General features: G+C 32.0%; 1 protein-coding gene across 1 annotated transcript; it reads right to left on the bottom strand.

Moving 5' to 3' along the window:
- Positions 1-6,065: 6,065 nt before the first annotated feature.
- LOC133700418 (beta-galactosidase 1) lies at positions 6,066-13,249 on the bottom strand. Its single transcript, XM_062123938.1, has 19 exons — positions 12,780-13,249; positions 12,539-12,634; positions 12,324-12,436; positions 12,141-12,207; positions 11,932-12,024; positions 11,618-11,761; positions 11,123-11,211; positions 10,898-11,003; positions 10,730-10,817; positions 9,913-10,031; positions 9,663-9,827; positions 9,390-9,568; positions 9,100-9,209; positions 8,474-8,583; positions 8,256-8,366; positions 8,065-8,175; positions 7,393-7,598; positions 6,975-7,311; positions 6,066-6,677 (listed from the first exon to the last, which is right to left on the bottom strand). The coding sequence occupies exons 1-19, from the start codon at positions 12,963-12,965 to the stop codon at positions 6,567-6,569; spliced, it is 2,541 nt and encodes an 846-aa protein (XP_061979922.1). The 5' UTR covers positions 12,966-13,249; the 3' UTR covers positions 6,066-6,566.
- Between the last annotated feature and the right edge of the window lie 8,938 nt (positions 13,250-22,187).

The raw sequence follows: 22,187 nt of genomic DNA, 5'->3' as shown, positions 1-22,187 counted from the left end.
ATTTAATTAGATTTTAACATGTTGATTTTAATTAGTCATGGGCCTAATTTAAGAATAATTAAGTTTAAAAATTAACTTAGGCTAAAATTAAAAAAAAATTAATTAAGTGCAAGGACTTGATTATACTTTTAATGGGTTAAATTAATTTGATTAAAGAGTTAATTGATGCAAAATTAAGTTTTGAAGCCTAATTTGGGCTTCATTGAAAAAATTAGGATTTTGGAAGACCAAATTTAATTTTTACAAGTTTAATCAAATGAAAATAGGAGTTCAATTGAAAAAAATAATTAAAGACTAAAGATTGATTGAGGGTCAAATTGAAAATTTTCAAAACTAAGGACTAAAGTGCAAAAGGCTCATTAGTTTAAGGACTGATATTGATGAAATCAAGGGTGTAATTGTATAATCTAGAAACCAAGGATCAAAGTGAAAAAAAACTCAAATTAAAAGATTTAAATCAAGGTTTTAAGGGGTGTAATTGTAAAAATTGAGAAGTTTTAAGGTCAGCTGAGGATGCATATGCTTAAATTGGAAGAATAAAGACTAAATTGAAAATTTCTTAAAATCCTTTTTAAAAAACCCTAATTATTAGAGTTTAAATGAATAATGCGTCACTCAGACTTTAGTGAAGAAATAAGTGACACGCCATCCAACCTTGTTCACCATCTTCTTCAACAGATGAAGACTAATCGAGCCACTCTCGGATGAATGAATATGACATCTTCAACCATCTTAGAGATGCCAACCACCACCACTCGACTAAGAAACATCTCATCTATAAAGATCAACTATCCTCATCACATGTTTTTACCTCATTTGGATCAATGAACTTGACAACATCGTTTCCCTGATTAACCTCCTCTACATTGGCAGATTCAGGTTAATCTAGAGCTTACCTTCCAATTAATTAATATAGAGTTATAAACCTTCAAATAAAGAGTGGTTTAATCCCAATGGTAGATCTATATACCCTCTACAAGATTCAGATCCTTAAATGAATCATTTATGTCTCGATCTCCACAATGACCTTGACAAAGTACCCAACCCAATCATTCATGATTGAAGAAAATCTCACCATAATAGAAAGACTCTAATGTTGTTTTCTTAGGTGTAATTTTTATTTATAAGAGGATAAAAAGGGACCAAACACCCACTATATTCAGAGAAAGGTTCTGGAAGAGAGAATAAGAATCTTCCTTAACAAACTCTTGGCAAAGACTATTTGGTTTTGCCATTCTGGTTCGTGTTTTCCTATAAAAAAGCTATATGCTATTGAGAAAAAGAGGGAGGAAGAAATAAAGAGAAAAAACACAGAAAGTAATTAGAGGGAAAAAAAGAGAAAAATAAAGAGAAAATTTAGCCATTGAAAGTCTTTTGGTAAAGGGAAGTGGAAAGAGAGAGGAAGAAGACATAACTTGCAAGTTCAAGATTGGAATCATGGATACCACATCTAGAGTTTGAAGAAGCAACATTGTAGGACAAGGTATATTTCCAACTTTGATGAGGGGGTAGAGCTCAATGAGTACACACCCCTTTCTATTTTGTCTTTTAAATCTATGTTTATAATGTTCATTATGCATCCCTTAAAGCTATTTGTTAGTTTAAATGTAATGGGTGTTTGTTTTTTTTTTCCATGATGATTAGTTATTGCCATGAATTAGCATGTATATGTATTCTCAAGTTTGGTTTGATGCATTGATTGATGTGTTAAAAGTTAATAATATAATGGTAAATGATAATGTATAATTTTGTTTTGCATGCTTTAATGTTTAGTTAATAAATACTAAAGTTATGGAAAAATATGTTAAGTATGATGTTGCTATGGATTAAGATGTTTCAGGGCAGTTCATTGGGTTTGTTGAAGTTATAAGTATGATATTTGAGCTTAGGGACAATGGAAATGATTAATAAAACAATATTTATGCTTAAAAGTAGGGGTGTTCACGGTTCGGTTCGGTTCGGTTTTTTATAGCAAAAACCGGTTCAAACCAGTTTGGCTCGGTTTTGCTCGGTTTTTTCCGGTTTGGCTCGGTTTTTTCTGATTTTTTCGGTTCGGTTCGGTTTTTTCGGTTCCAGACTTAAAAATCCGAAACCGAACCGAACCGGTTGGTTTTTTCAAAATTTTAATCGGTTTTTTTTCACGGTTCGATTTTTTCGGTTATTTTTTTTCCGGTTTTCTCGGTTTAATCGGTTTTTCGGTTTTTTTGAACACCCCTACTTAAAAGAATACAATTCTAACTTCCAGTAGATAATAGGTTTTTATTGTTGTTTTTGAAGTTTCTTGTTATTTCTAATGTTTCAAGTAAGTTGTGTTTAGCATGTCTAAACTATGGTTACAATGCTTAAGTCGTTTTTTTCTAGTTTTATGCTTGTTTATGAGTTTAGGTTTTTCTGAGCAATTTTTAGGTTTTTTCTGGGATTTGGGTTTGAATGTTCCTAGCTTTAAAATTAGATTTCTCATAAACTAATTTTTTTTAGCTTGATTCATGTATCTCGACCAAAACTTAGACTTATATATAATGTTTCTCTATCATTTTCTTGTCTATTAAATGCTTGTTTTGGATCGATCAATCATTTGAAGTTTTCAAATACTAGGTTTAGGTTTTTTTATTGTTAGGTTTGAATTGTTCATATCAGAGTTTATCGTGTCGTTTAATTCATGATTAGACTTTAGTTTTTCATGTTACATCTTTTTGTGCTTTTCATTTAACATAATCTAGTTTGTGATGATACTTTGGTTTCTAGGTTCATAAAAATGTTCTTTGTGTTCTTAATGATATTCAAACAAAAACCTCTCTTTGATCTTTAATTTTTTTTTTCTAAACATGGATCTTTTTATGGGCCTTTGAATTTTGGGTTGGGACGCCCAACCCATATGGTTGGGTTGAGTCCATTAGGTTAAGAGCATGTTTGTTTAGTTTGAGATTTTTCAAAGGGACAAATGCATTTTTTTGGTTCTTAAGGTGCGTTTTCCAAACACTATCTTAAGATAATTTTTATATATCAGATTTTTAGCTAAGGACGTATTTGGCAAACACGCCCTATCAATTTCCCAACAATGTTTCTTTTTCCTTCTTTTTAGTGTTTGCCAAACAAACCCCAAATGATTTCCAAAAATTCTAAAAAATATTCAAGGATCATTTTAAAATTATTTGTAGTTCCCTCGCATGTTTTTCAACCATTTCGTTTAATATTTGGACTTTGAACTTACACTATAAGATACTGACTTGGTATTAAATAAACATGTTTTTTTTTTAAATTTTAGAAAATACAAAAAAAACCCTTATTTAAAAAATAAAAAAATATGTTTTTTAAAAATTCTAAAAATATGTGCATATGACTAAATTCTAAAAATTTTCATGCATATTTTATAAAAATAAAAATTTCATTTTCATCTTACTTTGAAAAATTTTAAAAAAATCATTTAATAGGTATCATAACAAGTTTGTGGTTATCCATTAGTATTTAGATAAAATTTTAAAAACACCACAAAAATCAATTTATCTCATTAATATTTAAGGTATGAATTTTACAATGTAATGCATATTCTAGGTATTAAATTAAATTAATTGACAAAAATAAAATCTTATGAATTAATTGTAGACTTTAATATTTAAAAATATAAAATTACACTGTAAAATATATCTCAAGTATTAAAGATACAAAAATAGAAATAAATACACCATTAAGATTTGGGTTTTAGAATGATTAGGTTTTAGTCAGATAAGACAAAGGTTTCCTTACTGAAGTGGATTTGTTTTGAACTTTAGACGGACTAACAAATAGAAACATAACATGAGAAAAAACAATCAATCAATAATACAGTTTATCAATGATATGATGCACCAAGAGTAATGCATTTTTTCCATATATAATCAGGTTTTTTACCCAAACTCTTGTAAATTAGTAGATTTTCTAATGATTATAATATTAGATGGTAACTCTTCAATCTTTCAAATTATAATTTTATAATTAATTACAAAACATCTATACCCTTTTAACTAAAAGAAAGGTCTCGCTATTCGATATTTTGTGCAAACCATGATATCTATGATATCTTGCTAACGAAAGAACAATATATTTTTCTATATGCACACAAATTGCCAGTTATTTGTGTTTCTTCATTTCCCGTAGAATTATTGATTGGTTTTCACCAACAAATTTTCATTCAACTTTCCTAGAATGTCAACTTGCCATCTCAGTCGTCGGAAAATGTTGCCATTTAGTTCGGTATAATTAATTTCCCTTCTCTTGTTCATAGTCTTTCCCCCCTCTCACCCATTGATATGTGCTTGCTGTAAATCACAAAGACGTTAGGTTTCATATAATTTGCACTTGCTCCTGTCATTCATGTGTTCCCACAGCTGTTTTAGAATATGGTGATGTGGCTGACATCAATCGTGTCGATCCTTCACCTGTCAAGGCTTCAATCACTTCGCTCCCTAATGGTATGCACGCTTGCTGTGCTGTTATGGTGATTGTTTTTTAAATAGAAATTGTCTTTTCCATCACAACAAGCTCAACACAGAAAGACTATATCACGAGGGGATGATTATTTTTAGTTCGGTTTGATTTTTATTAAAAAAATAATTAAATTAAAATTTAAAAAAAATAAAACAAAACCGAATAGAAACCGGGTCAAATCGATTGATTTTGGTTCAGTTCGGTTTGTTTTTTAGGGCAAAAACCAGTTTAAACCAGTTTGGCTCGGTTTTTCAGGTTTTGACTTGGTTTTTTTCGGTTTGGCTCGGTTTTTTTCTGGTTTTTTTTTATTTCGGTTCGGTTCGATTTTTTTAGTTTTTTACTTATAAAACCGAAACCAAACCGAACCGACCAGTTTTTAAAAATTTTAATCAGTTTAATGATTTTTTTTTAGTTTGATTTTTTTAATTATTTTTTTTTAATTTTTTCAATTTAATCAATTTTTTTAGTTTTCCTGCTCACTCACGTGACACCAATTTGTTCTAGCTATTTGTTACATTGACCTTCTAAGCTGAGCTAATTTGATTAAAAGGCTGCCGTGAATTCAAGGCACAGTTTGTGGCCAGCAACAGTTGCCTTTTATAGTTCTTAACCGTGCAACAAAACTTTATCCTAGGCTCCCTCTAAATGTAAGCACATATTTCAAAAAAAATTAGTTTTATAATTAATTTTATTTTATTTTTTATAAGTTTATTGTAGTTTTAAGAAAATATTTTATTATTAGGTTAGTGTTTGATTTTACAATTATTTATTTTTGTTATCATATAGTTAAATAAAAAATAATTTTTAAAAAATAAATTATAATCTCAATAGAGTCCATAACCCGATTCATAGGTTTGACATACTGGCCAAGGTTATTACCTGATTCATAGGTTTGATGGGCTTACCTACCAACTGGACTTTTTTTAATTTTTTTAATTATTATCTTTTTGATTTTGTACTTTAATATTAAATTGATTAGAAAATAGAATCATGATTTATTTTTGTTTGATTTCTATAATGTTATCACAGTTTTAAATAAATATTTATTTTAGAGTTGGTGTTTAATTTTAGAAACATCTATTTTTATTATATAATTAAATAAATAAAAAGTTTTGATATTTTTAAAAAAGTTGTCATTTAAAAAAAAAAGGTTAAATCATATTTTTTTTTAATTATCCAAGTTACCTTTAAATATGTAAAATCAACCAATTTAAATTAAAACAACTGCTATAAAATTTAATTACAAAACTTGAGTTAGGTAAAAAATTAAAAATAAAAGTTTTAGAATTAACCATTTAACAAGAATGTCAAACAAATTATTCATGATCTTAACATTCTTTTTTTATTATATTTTTGTATATATATTTTTAAAAAAATTGATATAACTATGACAAAACACAAGCCAATAAACTAGTATTAACTAAATTATCATAGGGCTCCTAGCTAGATAGTGGAAGGCATCCCCGGCAAGCAAAAAGGGGCAGCCTACGATTTCTTAATCATGGAAATTGATTTTCTTTTTTAACAAGCAATTGGTGCAAGTAAAATACAATTGACATCAAATGTACTAAAGGGCTAACACTTAATGAATGGCATAGGAGTAATTTGAGAAGTTTGGTATCTTTCTGTAACTTAGAAACTTTCTTACAAGAACAAAGCAACAAAGGAAGTGGTTCCCAGGAAGTTTACATTGAATAAAAAATATAAGATCACAGGAAACCAGAGGCTTTCCATACTCTAAAAACTACCAAATTTGCACATGGACTCGTTTAGTTTTTCATCTCAATGTGCTTCTACCGAACCCACTCCTTCACTTGTTTGCTGCATATACATACAGGGCACCAACAATAAACACTGGCTTCCGCCTATATAAAAAAGCTTATCTGCAATCATTTGCACAATCTATATGGCTATCGACCAGATGGTGTGCTGTATATTTGTACAACTTCACCCTGGAAAAGCCAGAACAAATGTTTGTAGTGCTCTTGGTTGTGAAGCTTTTAATTTAACCATAAAATAGTATACCGAAGATGCTGTATTGGAGGGTGAGAAAATCAATCCAGAATCTTCTTTATTTCATTTACTTCAGCCGTTGTAGCTCATCAGCTGCAAATGGCCTCTACTGCTAGTTTCTTCATGACATTCAGGCAAGGATCTCCCCCAAACATTTCAGGTGCTACAGTCACCGAGCATGAATTCTGCCCAACACAAAGCTGCAAGAACAAAGTCTGCGTCAGTGTTTGCGATTTGGAAAAAATGGATAAACTGAAAGTTCTGGTTTTACTCTGTATGATAGATTATCAGTAAATCTAAATAAGAAGCTATATGGTCTGGACTGCTTTTCTAGAAAGGAAAAAAAATTTTAAAAATTGTACAGTGCTAAGAAATAGGTCTCTTGAATTCAAATTACCAACGAATTGTAAAACAGCATTTTCATAGCTGTCACTGGTAAAATGATTAGTTTTCCTAGAGGAGAAAAAGGATGGCAAGACAAATGCAAGACTACATACATTGTTAAAAGCATCATAAGAGTGGAAGGCATGACAGCTTCCCTGGCGATAGCTACCACAAACCCCTTCTGGTGTCCCAAAGCTGGCAAACTTGATTGATCTGATTTTCTGTCCAGGGCCACATGACAGATGAGCTTTAGGCCTCAATGGCTTATTGACTTTACCAGATGCTTGCATCTGATAATTCATCAAAGTTGGCTGCCACTCATAAATATCAGCACACACGCTGTCTACATCTCTTCTAACCAAAGAAATCCCATTTGGATCTCCACCCCATTCTTCAAACACAACCAGCAAGTTCCCTGTTGGCTTTAGCCATGACTGAGGGACATGATACCTGAAAAATTACAAATCATTTGTTCGTTACATGAATGACTCCAAGAGTCCAAAAAGAAAAGTCAAGTTTTTTTCTATTTACCATCTCTGGGAAGCCTCGCCACAATTAGTTGAGCATTTCTTTTCATTATAAGTTCCAATATAACTACAGTCCCCACATGTTCCAGATGCTTTATAAGCAGGCCAGTGACGTCCAACATGTTGTCCATTTATCCATATTTGGCCTTTTCCCATGCTGCCCATATCCAATGCCAAAGGGGAATTCCCAGCAGGAGCGTTGAAAGTAGTCTGGAAACAAACATGACAGAAAGATGTCAATTCTAGATTGTCAGATCTAGATGAGGTCTGCTTTGAGCAGTCCTTGGAACCACAATCTACCAAGCATATGTAACCCATAGAAACATGTTATACTGTACGTTGCTAATTAAACATGTGCTCCATCATCGAATTTTTTTGGTTGAAAATGGACAAAGCATGTTCTGGGAGTTGCAACTCAGCCCCACAATGGTAGAAGAAGACGCATGTTTTCGGGTCACAACTTCCAACAAAAAACCAGAGTATTTTTTTTAAGAGGGACAACATGTATTTGTTATCATCTAAACACAAGTTCTGCCGCCTTTGTTTCCAATAAAAAATACTTTCTTTTCAAGGACAAGGAACGCAATTGATAGTTTAATGCAACACCAAGTAACACATTCTTTCGAGACTTCAATTTATTATCAATGTTCTTTTGATTGAAGTTTAAGATACTCACTTTATACCATGACAGTGGCTGTCTTTGGGCCACCAAAGACCCCTCTGCCCACTCCACCGAGGAACTCCCACTGATTGAATGGAGACCCAATGCTTCCCCATGAAGACCAATCTGGTTGAAAAATGCAAACAAATGAATCTTTTGCATGCATGGAAGACAAGCGACAACAGGGAAAATGTTCGAAGACAAACCTTGTAAGACCACTTCTGCCAGGACAAGTCCCTTCTTCCCTCATTGAGACCATTCAACGTCACAGGTCCAAGAATACCAGCATTCCATGTCTCAAAGTGTGGGCCAACATTCTGTCCCCAAAAGTAACATGATGAAAAGCAATGTTAAATGCAAATTACTATGGACACTTTTGAGCACCAAATTTCCATGTGCTGAGAGTGGGAAAGTAAGAACAAACCGGGAGACCAACAGCAATGCTGAGAAGAGAAATTTTGTTGACACCAGCTCTCAACTTTACACCTTGAGTAAATGTCAACTTTGGGAAGTCTAAACTTCCATAGGCGGTCCCTGCTCAAGATAAAGAAAATGCACGCTAAGAGACAAGAAGCATGGAGCAATATGCCGTGAATATTCACCATGAACTCAAGTAGTTATTTAGGTTGTGCTTGAAACAAGACCGAGATTGACATATCAACTTATCGAGGTTTATGATCACTATCATATTGATCATTAAAAAAATGACATATCAACTTATCGAGGTTTATGATCACTATCATATTGATCATTAAAAAAAAAAAACTTAATCAACGTTCCACCAAATGGTTGGATGCAATGTGGCACTTCTCTCTAGCACAGGCAAATATCACTTGGCTTGTATGGAGGAGAAGACCCATTCAGTCAAAGTGGCATGGACAGGCATTATAAATCAATTCATTGACCCATTCAGTTAAAGTAGCTTGACCAAACATTATAAATAAATTTTTCAGCTTTTCACGTCTCTGTAATATCCTCCAACCAACAGTATGAAAATCTGTAATATATATATTTGGTCAACACCCTAAAATTAACAGAACAGAAAGCTACCTGATAGTTGACCATTGATGAAAACATGTAAAGCGTGCCCAGCTGATAGAACACCAAGAACAGGATATTTTCCACTCCTCAGAAAGCCTTCGCTGGGGTCGATATGAACGCTGGAAATATCAAGAGAACATGGAAAGAAGAGTGAGAATATAAGTACTAGAATAAAGACTACCAGAAAATCATCCCGTGAGTAAAATACAAAAAAAGAAAGGAAGAAAAAGGAAAAGAAAAGGTGAATTGAGAAGGAAAGAGAAAAGGCAAAAGATCTTGCCAGGTTATAAAATACTCACTCTGTCATGTACCACAAATAGTCTGAAACATCTCTAGTTGTATTTATTTGCTCCAGCAACCCAACCATAGTGAATGTGCTATCACCACTTGCAGACGGCTCTTCATTATATGCTTGCCAAGAGAACCCTCCATGCATAGGAACAGGGGTCATCTTCATCCTTGCACTTTGAGCTCCAACCTGTAAGTGAATTTTGGTACAAATGTTGCAATCAGAATATTATGTAAAAGACTGGAACTAGAAATTTCTCAATTTTTTTTATAGAAATTCTAACCCTTGCAGTGTTGTAAACAGTGTTCTTGCAATCTGGAAGAATGCTGATGGACCATGGAGGCAGGTTATAATGCATATTCCTAAATGAAACCTTTGCAAATGATCTCTGATGGTAATTTGCAAGGAATGCTGCACAACCTCCGGCCTTATAATTGAATACATGAGCCTGTATATTAATAACAAAATTAAGGATAATCCAATAATACTACGGAACAAGCAATGTTTCATACAAAACAGAAGGTAAGTTTGACCTCTTGGTAATTTCCAAGTGGTATCACAGTTGCATCTCCAGATACTAAAGCGGGTTCACACAGCTTAATTGCCCGATGCAAATCTTTCAAATGGCCCCATTTAGGCTGCCTTAACAGTCCTGCGAAAGCAAAGGAGTGGCAGTACTTCAGATTTATGGAAACCAAATTAATAATGCATATCAGATCTTGATCAACAAAACAGGTTGGAGAAACTTTTAATGACAAGATATTGCTGAAAAAGGTAAAATTGTTTCAAGGTTTTGTTAACAACAGCATTTTGAAACGATAAAAACAATAATAAAGCATGCTTCCATAATATTAAAAGACAATAAATATGGTTCGACTTCAGGAATGACCCACTACAGCATGGGATATGTTCGAAACCGAAACTTTTGTCAGGTGCGATGTTAGAACTGTTTCGAGACATCAAGGAAAATGACATCTAGGACCAATATTCTTAGAGAATAGCTAAAATAACTGATAGAACATCATTGTCTGGGTAGCGTTTTAATTACAATATGTCAATCATCATCGCACCACATGTCAAATGACAAAATCAGCAGCCAGAGATAACCACTTGGCCAGAAAGAAAAATTTAGCTGCACTTTATGGTGTCAGAGAAATATGCATTCCACAGTTGTCAAATATGATTTTTACTTTCTAGGATACCATCTGCTACTATAACTACCTTCTCTTAGTTTTTCCATAAAGCGTTGAACGCATGAACAAGTTCATGCAAACTTATATCAAATGATAGGTAAAGAATGTCAAGGATAAGGAAACACCACTTTTCAACAAAAGAGTCCTATGTGCATACCATATTCATCAAGAGGAGCATCGTAATCATAACTTGTTGCAATGAAAGGACCACCAGCAGTTCGGCCAAAATTTGTCCCTCCATGATACTGAAATCACGTAACAAGCATATAAAACTCGGTTGTACTCAACTTGGGAGCAACTCACTCAAGTTTCCAAAACAACTTACCATATAATAGTTTATGAATGACCCCCCCTTCTGTATGAACCTTGCAACCGAAAATGCCATGTCTTCAGCCGGTCGGTGAGGAACTGGGCCACCAAATTGGGTAAACCTGTATGCAAAATAAGAGGCGATGGAAGATCAGCAGGCAAATGCTGATGTATTCTTATAAACCTGTAGAATTCGGGGGTGATAAAAAATGATGGTTGAGGAAAGAAGCAAGCAATTTACCAGCCAGTCCAAGCTTCAGTCCACATCTTTGGTTTGTAAGCTTTGTTTGGAGAGAAGTAATCACAGTAGAAACCATTGCAGGTGTTGATCTTTTCAAGACAACAGACAAATAAAATGCTTTAGAGGCATTCGAACACACATGTCGAAAAAATAAATTGCCTCCCACGATAATTCAATGTTAAGACCATTCGATTCTGACAGATGAAAGGTTCGATTGGACACATTTTATTCCAAATAACTGGACTAAGAATACATCTTTCATCAACAGCTACTAAGTACGGATTTTGATATGGGTGGTGAGTATAAATGAAAAGGAAAAATGGTTATCGATAAATCATCTCAAATCAAAGACCAAAGAAATTTTATAAAAAAATGGGGGAAACACAATTAAATGGTAACCCCACTAAGAGAGTAGGAAACACGAGGAACTTGACAAGCGAAAGGCAAAAGGATGCTGCTAAAAGGTAAAAGACAAAAGATAAGCAGAGAGCTTACAATAGGATCTGGGGCATCATCTTGCTTGCACATGACCCATGGAACACCAGTACGGAGACCTACAGCCATTTCTGCAGCCCATTTGGTGTAAGCTTTACCAGGTGAACCAATTTCATACTCCATGGGTCCATATTCATTCTCAATCTGTCACAGATATTGATAGGGAAAGGAAAATGTTTGTCTTAGTTAAGTACCTTATTCTATCAAATGAACGACGAAATAAAGAATTTATATGAGGTTTATAATGAATTGAAAAATATATAACACCGTATTGGATGAAGAGAAAACCAATAAGATTGGAGGAATATGGCTACCTGGGAGAGAATTATTGGACCACCTTGAGTCTCAAATAACCTTTCTGCTTTCATCATGTTAACAATCTTTGTTGTGAACTTTTGCATTTGAGCCTTCATTGTTGCAAATTTAAAATCCAAGGTTAATTATATAAAGAGAAAAGAAAAGAAAAAAAGGCAAATCAGTACAACAAGAAAAAAAGCAAAGGTAACATTAAGAACAGCCTTACCTTGAAAGGGCCATTGTCTGTTCTGAAATTGATGCCTGGAATGTACTTGAGCCAAACTGGGAAACCCCTGAAAATCAAAGCGGAACATTTTGCTCAAATTTGCAAAACTTCAAAACTATCTCAGTTTTTTACTTCTGTTAATGGAAAGTGCAACCTGTTCAACTTTAGATATAGATTTATTACCCAAAGTTCCACTCAGCACAGATATAAGGTCCAATCCTGAGATGAACATAAAGGCCTGCTTCCTTCGCCAGCTTAACAAACTTGACCAGATCATAGTTCCCCTCAAAATAATACTGCAAAGAGCCAGAAAGTAGATTAGGATATTACTCGCCTTGCTCCATTAACTTAAATATAACCCCAAAAAAAAAATGGTTCTTCCTTTTTTTTGCAATTACCTTTCCTGGTGAAGGTTCGTGCCCATTCCAAAAAACATATGTCTGAATAACATCCAGTCCTCCTTCTTTTGCCTTCTGAATAAGATCTGGCCACATCTGCCATATCCCCACAAAAAAAAAATCCCAGTCAAATAAGAACTAAAGGACACAAACCTGGAGCGCATTTAGAGGTGCCCATTTGAAGAAAGAGCTTCAAAAGGAGCAGTAAAACGAAGAACATGAAGTGCATTTGGGAAGATACCTCAGGGGAACTTCTTGGGTAGTGAATGGATCCAGAAATAAGAATCCTTCTTTGGCCATTAATGGTGATGGCCTTAGAGTCATAAGACACAGAGGCAGTGACAGAACAGGCCAAAGAGCTCACCAAAAACAATAAAACCAGCAACGCATTACTGCTATTGCACATTGATGTCTTCTTCAAAGCCATCGAGCAATGAGCATGAGAAGAAGAAGAGATGACAACTTTCAAAACAATGGCCTTTCTTTGCTTCGGCTTTCTCTCTCTTTATTTTTGCTTTCTCTCTGCGCACACTTTATTCTTTCTTCACAAAGAGAGAAATAAGAAAACAGCTGGATTGGTTTATTGGGTGTTGTTGCTTTGGCTTAGGGACAACAAATGTAGATTAGCAGCAGCTGTTGTTTAGCTTTTTAGTTAATGAGTAGACGAGTAGAAGAATAGTAGTGGGTCTGCGGCATAAAAATGGAGGTGCTTTGCAGCTGCTTTTAAACACCGAGGAGGGGGGGTGGGTTTCGACTTTCACAGGATGGTGGGCCCCTTTTCCAGGACTTTGGGACCCACCTTTTCGGCACTCCATTTTCTCTCTTTATTTTCCAACCTAGACTTCGTAATTTGTATTAGTACATGCATCTCCTTCCTCGCTTTAATCTCAACGAGTTATACGTAATTTGTTATTTCAGTTATTTTCTAAAATAATTTTTATTTAAAATTACATTGAAAGAAATTTTTATTTTTTAAAATTATTTTTAACATAAAAATAATCTAAAAATATTTTAAAAAATTAATTTAAAAATTATAAAAAGTAGGATGCCATGCCTGCAAAATAAAAAATAAATATTGCATTTTATCATTATTAACTATTAATAAATAGGAGATGAATAATAAAGCCCTGTTTGGCTGGTTCTCTAAAAATGTTCCTGTTTTTTGTTCTTCTTTGTTTTTTCTTGGGCCTTGGAGAACACAAAGATTCTTAGCAGTTAGCATGATCCCTTCAGCCTTCACGGTCGGCTCCTACTTTATTGTCTATTTATTTATTTTTTTTAATTTTTAATGTTTTGTTTTCTTGTGTATCAAACCCACGCGTCACAGCAGCGCGCGTGTGAGGATGCGTGTTATAGCAATGTGAAAGCATGAAATTAGAAGGAAAAAAAATATGAAACTTGTACGGAATTTCTCTGATTATCTTTTTCTTATTCCATATCATAACCAACAATTCTTTTTTTAGTAAATAATCATCCCAACTAGCATCAAGCAGGATTCATATTATGGAGACCAATCTTTTGCCATTTATAAGTTACTTTGTTCTTGTATTTTAAAAAAATTAATATTTTGTTAATATTTTCAGATTATTTTGATGCGCTGATATCAAAAATAATTTTTAAAAAATAAAAAAAAAATACTATTTTAACATGTTTCCAAATAAAAAACACTTTAAAAAATAACTAAAACAATACTTTCAAATACCATATAAACTTCACTTGTCCTGGTGTTTGAATTTGAAATTTTCCAAATTACCCTTTAAATTCTAGTATGTGAACTTGATTTGGATAAAATTTGAGTCACGAGCACGGGTAAAAGGATCAATCTAAATATTAAAAAAAAAATAAAAAATAGAATTTATGATTTTTGCTTTATGGTTTGTGGTTAGTGGGTAAAAAAAATAAAAATATAAGAACTATTCATTTGGACATGTTTGAGAGTGTGGTTGCGGTTAGTTTTTAAAGTATTTTTCGTGTCAAAGTGCATCAAAATGATATTTTTTTATTTTTTTAAAAAAATATTTTTAAAATTAATACATCAAAGCAATCTAAAATACATAAAAAAAAATTTTAATTTTTCACCCAAAAAAAAATTAAATTCTTAAAGAACGCGGCGGTGCCTTACAGTAGGATACAAATGGAGGCAAGAAGTACCTTACACTTCCGGTTAATGCGGGTGAGGTGGCAAGTTTTTAATGTCAAAGGTAAAGTAAATGATTGAATTGGCATTTGTATCACGGGAGGGGTCGGTTTTCTAATTACACGGCTTGGAAGTTCGTAGACCACAAAGAGGCTCATTGTTCACTAACGAACGAGGTTCTCGAATCCAAGAAATACAATAAATTAATCCTCAAATTATGTCCAAATCCAAATATATTTTATCTCTATTTTATTTTTTTTCTCTCTACCTTTTTTTTTTATGACATTTCTTTGCAGGTTTGTTAGGCTACAATAAAAAATAAAAATAAAAATAAAAATAAAAAAACCTCATGGGGGCATTTGTTGCGCTACAGTCAAGATTTAACTCCTAAAAATAAATATATCTTGTAGAAGAAAAGATTCGTGTGTCGAGAGAGAGAGAGAGAGAGAGAGATTTAAAGATTGTGAGAGGCGGCTTATGCTAATTTTCTAAATGTCTAACCACTCATTGTTATAGGATCTTATTTATTGAAAAAAAATTAAAAACTTTGAATTTTAATCTTACAAGTTCTTATGTCACCTTAATTTCCTGACTGTATAGTCATTAATCATTATAATGACACATTCATGTAGATGAGGATCAATAAGACTCTTATTTTAGCTTATTTCAAAATTAAAAAATTATATGTTTCTCTAGGTTATTTATTCTAAATCTGTTTTTCTTAATCCTTTTATATAAAACCAATTTTTGTTATCTACTTTTTTATGAATATGTAATGATATTAGTGAAGTCTGGTTTTATCTCGTGGGCTTGAAGGTCAAGCGTAAACCTAAGATAAAGTCATTAACCTACTAGTTATAATAGCCCGACGCACCCTTTCATGGTGAAAGCACAAGTAGATCATCATCATTACTGGTAAAATATCCTCCTTTATCTATTTAAGGATTCTCTGATGATTAAATTAATGTTAGTTAAGATTGATCAATCCTTGTAACCAAAGAGAATAGCTGAAGTTGGCACAATCATCTATGCTTCCTCCTTTTATAGCCCCTTAGGTGTTTCATTCTTGTAAGGGAAAGGTTGACATGTCCTATTAGAATAAAATATCTTTAATTTACAGTCCTATTAGGATAAAAATATCTTTGATCCATCAAGGCATGTCTGGGCTCAGCGCTTGGTTGCGTCTAAACAATATGTCCAGCAACTCGCCAGATCCACAAGCGTTTAGGCTCAACGCTTGGTTGAGCCTAGGAATGATAGTTATGGCAACTCACCACATCCACAAGCATCTGGGTTTAGTACTTGGCTGAGCCCAGAAATGATAGGTCTGGTAACTCAGGTCTAGGCTCAACGCTTGGCTAAGCTTAGGAACGATGGGTCTGACAATTCACCAGACCCCACAAGCATCTAGGCTCGGTGCTTGGTTGAGCCCATGGTTGAAGGGTCTTAATCTTCTCATGGTCAGCCTTTCAGAGAGAAGTTTCAAACAAACAAAAAGCAATAAATGTTGATCCATCAGTAGCACCCTAAGTCTTTGGGTATTATACGCGAAGATTTTGAAAAAACATTTGTTTGTAGCAGGTGAGGCCTTTTTTATCTTTCCTATAAAGTCTTTATATGTATAGCATTGCTGGGATTCTCAAGTCAAGTCCAGTTAGCTTCTTTCCTCGAGTAGAAAGTTCATCTTAGGGAACGAAACAACGACTAGCATTCAATGTAACACTTGAGTAGCCTTTTCGTGATATGTGATAACACAAAAGGTTTTCATTTGATAATAGGGATATTTTTTTTCTTTATAACCCTAGTCATTTTTAGTTTTGTCTTTCATTTACCTTTACTCCATTTGATATATAAAAGGAGAGAAAATTACTTTCGTTGACAAGTCCTTACGTCTTATCTTTCTTGACCTAAAAAAAACATGTACGAATCATTCTTAAAAACTTTCTAAATGATCTTTTTTTTCAACCACAATTAATGGAGCCCAAAAACACCAAGCCTAGATCAAGAAAGAGAAGTGCTTCAGCTTTTGACGAGGAGTTCAAGTTTCAACCTGAACATGAAAAGGGCGACACGAAACGTGGGTGTCTTATATTAGGCCTCGGTGTTCGGAGAGATGCCATACTAGCGTTGTACTCTTGTGGAGAAGAGAAAAGATTTTTTTTTAGGCTCATTTACTTCTCCTATTAGAGATGCTCAAGAGAAGAGGGTCTGTTTTTTATGTAATTTAATTTAACGTGACACTCTTTATGTTTGTCATGTTTACACTCAAGATCAAATTGCAAATTTAATAAGCAAACTCATATCCAAGCAAAACATGGATTTTCTATGTATCAAGATTGGTCTTCTTATGAAGGTGTACAATAGCAGACTGTAAGAATAAAGGCCAAACCAATTAGCCTACAATTATGTTGTTAATTCTAGCTTGCAATTATGCCATTACCTGTAACTGATGGATATACACAACAGTTGTTTGTACATAGTTGTAATTTTGTAACTGAAGCAAGATTATAGCCCAACAATATGGATTTTCTAAACAAAATCATCTTTTACTTGTGTAGTCTTTTATGTTTTATGGCATTGGCATCATCTTTTACTTGTAGTCCTCTTTTTACATGTAAAAAAAAACTTGAATTATAATTTTACAAATTCTTATGTCACCCTCATTTATATTTTTTTGAATTAACCCTATTTATTTTTATATTTCAAAAATTTGTAATTTTTTTATTTTTTTCTTTGTTTCAAATTAATTTTTTGGTATTATTAGATCATTTTGATGCGCTGATGTCAAAAATAATTTTTAAAAAATAAAAAATTTATTATTTTAATACATTTTCGAGTGAAAAACACTTAAAAAGCAACCGCAACCGCAACCACACTCTCCTTCCTTTAATTTATTTCAAAATTGTTAAACAATATAGTTCTCAATATTATAGAATTTAACTCCGTTTTTCTTATCTTTTTTTTTTTTAATTTAAGATCAGTCTCCATTATATATTTTTGGATGAATATCTAATGATATTTAGATTTTATTTTATTTTATTTTAGAATGGTGATATATTTTCAATTTGAGATGTTGAAAAATTTCCCTCTTCTTTTAAAGACAGGAAAAAAAAAACATATATTGCTGTAACTCCAAACCATATATCTCTTCCCTGCATAATTTTAAAATCCAGCTCGGCGGGTTGATCCAGGACCTGGCCAACCCAGAGTTAAAACCGAGCTGGGTTGAAAAAAAATAAGAAAAGAAAAAATCTGGTATGACCTGGTCAAAAACTTGGTTGTAACCTATTAATTTTTTTTTTTTACTAAAATAACGTTGTTTTGATTTAAAAAAAGTTAATCCAAGAAACCCAATCAAAATCCAATAACCCGATTAAAACCCACCCGAACCTTAAAAACTGTGCTTCCTTGCATGTTCCTTCCACCAGCGTCAAAACATCAATTTTGTTAAAGCAAATAATCGTGATCGCATTAAAAAGGTTCTTTTTGCTTTCACTAATTGTATGGAACCTCTCATTTGATTCCTTGTGGCAGTTGACAAGTCACTAATCGTCATTAATGTATAGTGGTCGGAGTTCTCAAAGTATTTTTTTATTAGAAATGAAGTTGATTTTTTATTTATTTTTTAAAAATCAATTGCCTGAGATGCCTTTTCAAGCATTTAAAGTGGTTGCACCACTTTCAAGTAAAACATCAAAACAAGCACTAATAAATTGTTTTGAAAACATTTATAGTATCACTTCACTGCTTTTATCTATATAAAAAGAAAAGAGAAAAGAAATCCCAATATATATATATATATCTGCAAACCAAAAGCATGCACGTTGTCGCCTTCTAGTGGGCAGAAAGAGAAACGAAGAAGCTTTCACATTCAGAAATCAAAAGGGTATTTGATGGTTTGCTTGCCGGGGAGAGAAAGAGAAAGGAGAAAAAAGGCAGCCAGAGAACAAGTGGTTAGAAATTTGCAGCACTAGGCGTCTAAATTCTAAACTAAGCAAGCAAGATAAGCTAAGCAAGCATGCACTTGCTCCTCCCCCCACTTCAACCAGCATCATTACACACACCAGCCTCCTTTAAATCATAATAATCTCAACTAGAATTGAACTTGTTGCATGCATTATGATCTGGGCTTAGATCTCCATCTTAAAAGGAATGTTTGCTTGTTTGAAATTAGAAGCATTATACATCAAAACACAATTACTCCCTTCTCTCACTCTCCTTTTTGTATATTTTGGATTTAAACTTTATTTATACAGAAAATAACATCTTAAGATCTTCTGATGACATCAAATTATAGCGTAATAAAATATCTTAGTTAGTCTTTATGTTTTGTTTTCAAGTCTCTTTGTTTTTGTTGGAATATACTAGTGTTTTTTTTATTTCGTCCTTCTATTTTATTTCGGCTATTGATTTTATAGTCTTTTTAATATATATATTTTCTATGATTATCGAAAAAAAACAATGAATCCCTTCTCTTTTCTTGTTTCCCTCGTCAAAGCACAGGTTATTGTTAGTGATTAAAGTATATAAAATGCAATAAGTGAATACAAATCTTGCAAGGAAGAGGCTCAATGATCAACTCGTCATTATCTGCCTCTCATGATCCCAGCCAACTCTTCAAGCGTTGCCTAACACAACAAGCGTTATCCTTGAAAAAAATTATAATATATTACTCGGAGACGCTTCGTCATACGTGCGAAGAGAGAATAATTTGACACATAAAAAATAATAATATATAGTTTTACATCAAAACATTGACAGTAGCATTTTATTTTCCAATATATACTTGTGGTCGATAAGAGTTAAGAAGTAGTTGTTATTTAAATCTTTTTCTTCCTCTCATGTTAGTTTCTCTATTAAGTCAAAATTAAGAAGAAATCTAGAAAACATTGTGTATTGGATTGCGAAATTTGATTTTTTTTATTTAGTCATTGGGTTTTTTTTTAATTCATTATCTAAATTTGAATTTATTTGAGATTGGGTTTGATGATTTCTTTTAAATTATTTTTTTATAGGTTTGTTATGATGTCAAAATAATATCTTGATATTGAGTTGATATTAGATAATTTTTTAAAAAAACAATTTTAACGCTTCCAAGAAAAAATTGGAAACTAATTTGATTATGAGTAAAGAATATCAAGGTTTTTTTAACTATTAAAAAAAATTGTTTTTGAGTGGGATTATGATATTTTTTCATGATATTAGTAGCTAGGAGTTCTTTGTGTTATTCCCTTCATGGTTGTTTTTTTATTTTTTATTAAATCTGAATCAAAATTAATTATAATTGGATAAATATTATTATATTTGAGATGTTATTTCATTAAATATCAATTAATTTAATATATTTTTTTCAAATTAGATTCTTCCCTTTTTTTATGACGTTGACAATCATTTTGTTAATTATTCCATGTGAACATGCTATGTAGATTTTTTGTTTTTATGTTTGTGGCCATGGATGCTCTATGAAAATAAAGTTATTGATTTTTTTACTAATATATTATATATATAATTTTTTATTTATTTTATTAAACTAGCATATTATATTTTTATTTACCATTAAAGTTTTTATTGATGGTGTGAAGCGTGCTACTAATATCTACATTTTTCTTTTGTTGCATTATAAAAAACAAATTGAGTCCAAGCATTTGACCAGGAAATGAGATTTTGGATCTCTTTTAGTTTAGCTTCCCGCCTCCGCTTGGGGTTGCGTGAAGCATTAATTTAGATGTATTTAAAACAACATAAAACAGCACAAATATACGGTAAGCACTACACCCTCCTTTTCTTTTTTCTTTTTTCTTTTTTCTTTTTTTTCTTTTTTGAGATTTGGAATCACTTGTTCTTCAGTTCACCTCTACGCGTCCGTGTAGAGCGTGTCTAAAGTGAAAAAACACCAGAATATTTGAGATTTTTCATTTTTTTAAAAAAAAGTGAACGGATAAGGATCAAAATGTACTACATTTGAAATAGAAATAAGTAGATTCTTGGACATCAATTTTTTATATATATAAAAAGTATTTAAATATTGTTAATATATTTTTTAATAAAAAAATAATTATAAACCCAAAGCATGATGCATGTTGGATGATTTTTTTTTAAAAAAATATTGATACAATAACATCATAAAATTGAAAAAAAATAAATTAAAAAAGAAAAAAACTACTTGAGTCAATCCTGGCTAACATACTAGACTTGTAACTTGAGTCATAAGATTGAGTTAATTTCATAAAAAGTAAATCGAAAAAAAATTATAAAACTTAATTTTTAATTAATATAATATTAAAAGATAAAATAAAAAAGATCAATTAAAAAAAAGACAAAAACAAAACAAGCTAGGTCAATCTATGCTAATCTGTTAAACATGTCATTTAAGCCATGAAACCAAGATAATTTTATAAAAACAAAATCACAAAGCTCAATTTTCAATCCACCAAATGTTCTCAATATTGAATGATAAAATTGAAAAAAAATCAATTAGAAAAAGAAGAAAAACAAAACAGCTTAAGTCGAGCAAGCATGGATAACATGTTAAATATACGATTTATTTAGGTTATGATATTGAAATAAATTCATAAAAAGTAAATAAAAAAATTATAAAGCTTCACTTTCATCAGATCTAATATTGAAAGTTGAAATCAAGAAGAAAAAAAACTAAATTCACGAGACCGATACATAACCTAATGAAAAGAAAAAAAACAATCAAAGCATAATTTCCAAAACAATTTAATTTAAAAAAAATAAAATAAAAACTCAAAAAAACAAAACATAATACTTTGTAAGTATAACTATAATAATTTAAACACACCTTTTTAATGTTGTTGTTAATAATAATAAGAAGAACAACAATTACAATAATAATAAAAAAATTATAAGAAATGCGCGCATGTTTACCTGAGGACATCTTCATTGTGCTAAGCAATGATACGAGGGGGAAAGGGAAGGGAGGGTGAAGACAACATGTTATGTTGTCCGAAGCACAATCAAGTGGTTCCCCCTAATTATATCGGTGACATTGATTGAAAAAGATTTATTTTCAAATCAATTTATTTATCTATCGGAATTTACTAAAAAACCTGGGCATTTACTACTCTTGTTCACATTTTGGGTATTTTTAGCATTTTTTGAATCTAAATTACCGTTAATATTGTACTCATTTTAAAATTATAATTAACATTTAATGTTTAATATTAATATTTACTTAAATATTAATTACTTTGTCTTCAGGAGCTCATCCAATACAGAATCACAATTTAATTATCAACTCTGTTGAATCCATTTAATGTGGACCGTCGGTGTTGGTGGCCCTCTCGACGCTCAATTTCTTGAACACCTTAACGGAGCCAGCTCGTGTTAGCAGAAAATATAGAGGGCATGGTTTTTTTTTTTTTTTTTTACTGTAACAGTAGATATAGTTTACTGTGTATTTCTATAATAAAATTATTATTTTATTTGTGGATAGAAAAAATAAAAGGTGGTGAAGCTACTTGGTATTTTTTACATGTTTATTTGTTA

The sequence above is a fragment of the Populus nigra genome, chromosome 8, assembly GCF_951802175.1.
Source record: "Populus nigra chromosome 8, ddPopNigr1.1, whole genome shotgun sequence".
Taxonomy (NCBI): domain Eukaryota; kingdom Viridiplantae; phylum Streptophyta; class Magnoliopsida; order Malpighiales; family Salicaceae; genus Populus; species Populus nigra.
Note: the sequence above shows the minus strand (reverse complement) of the source record. Positions and strands in the feature narration are given on the sequence as shown.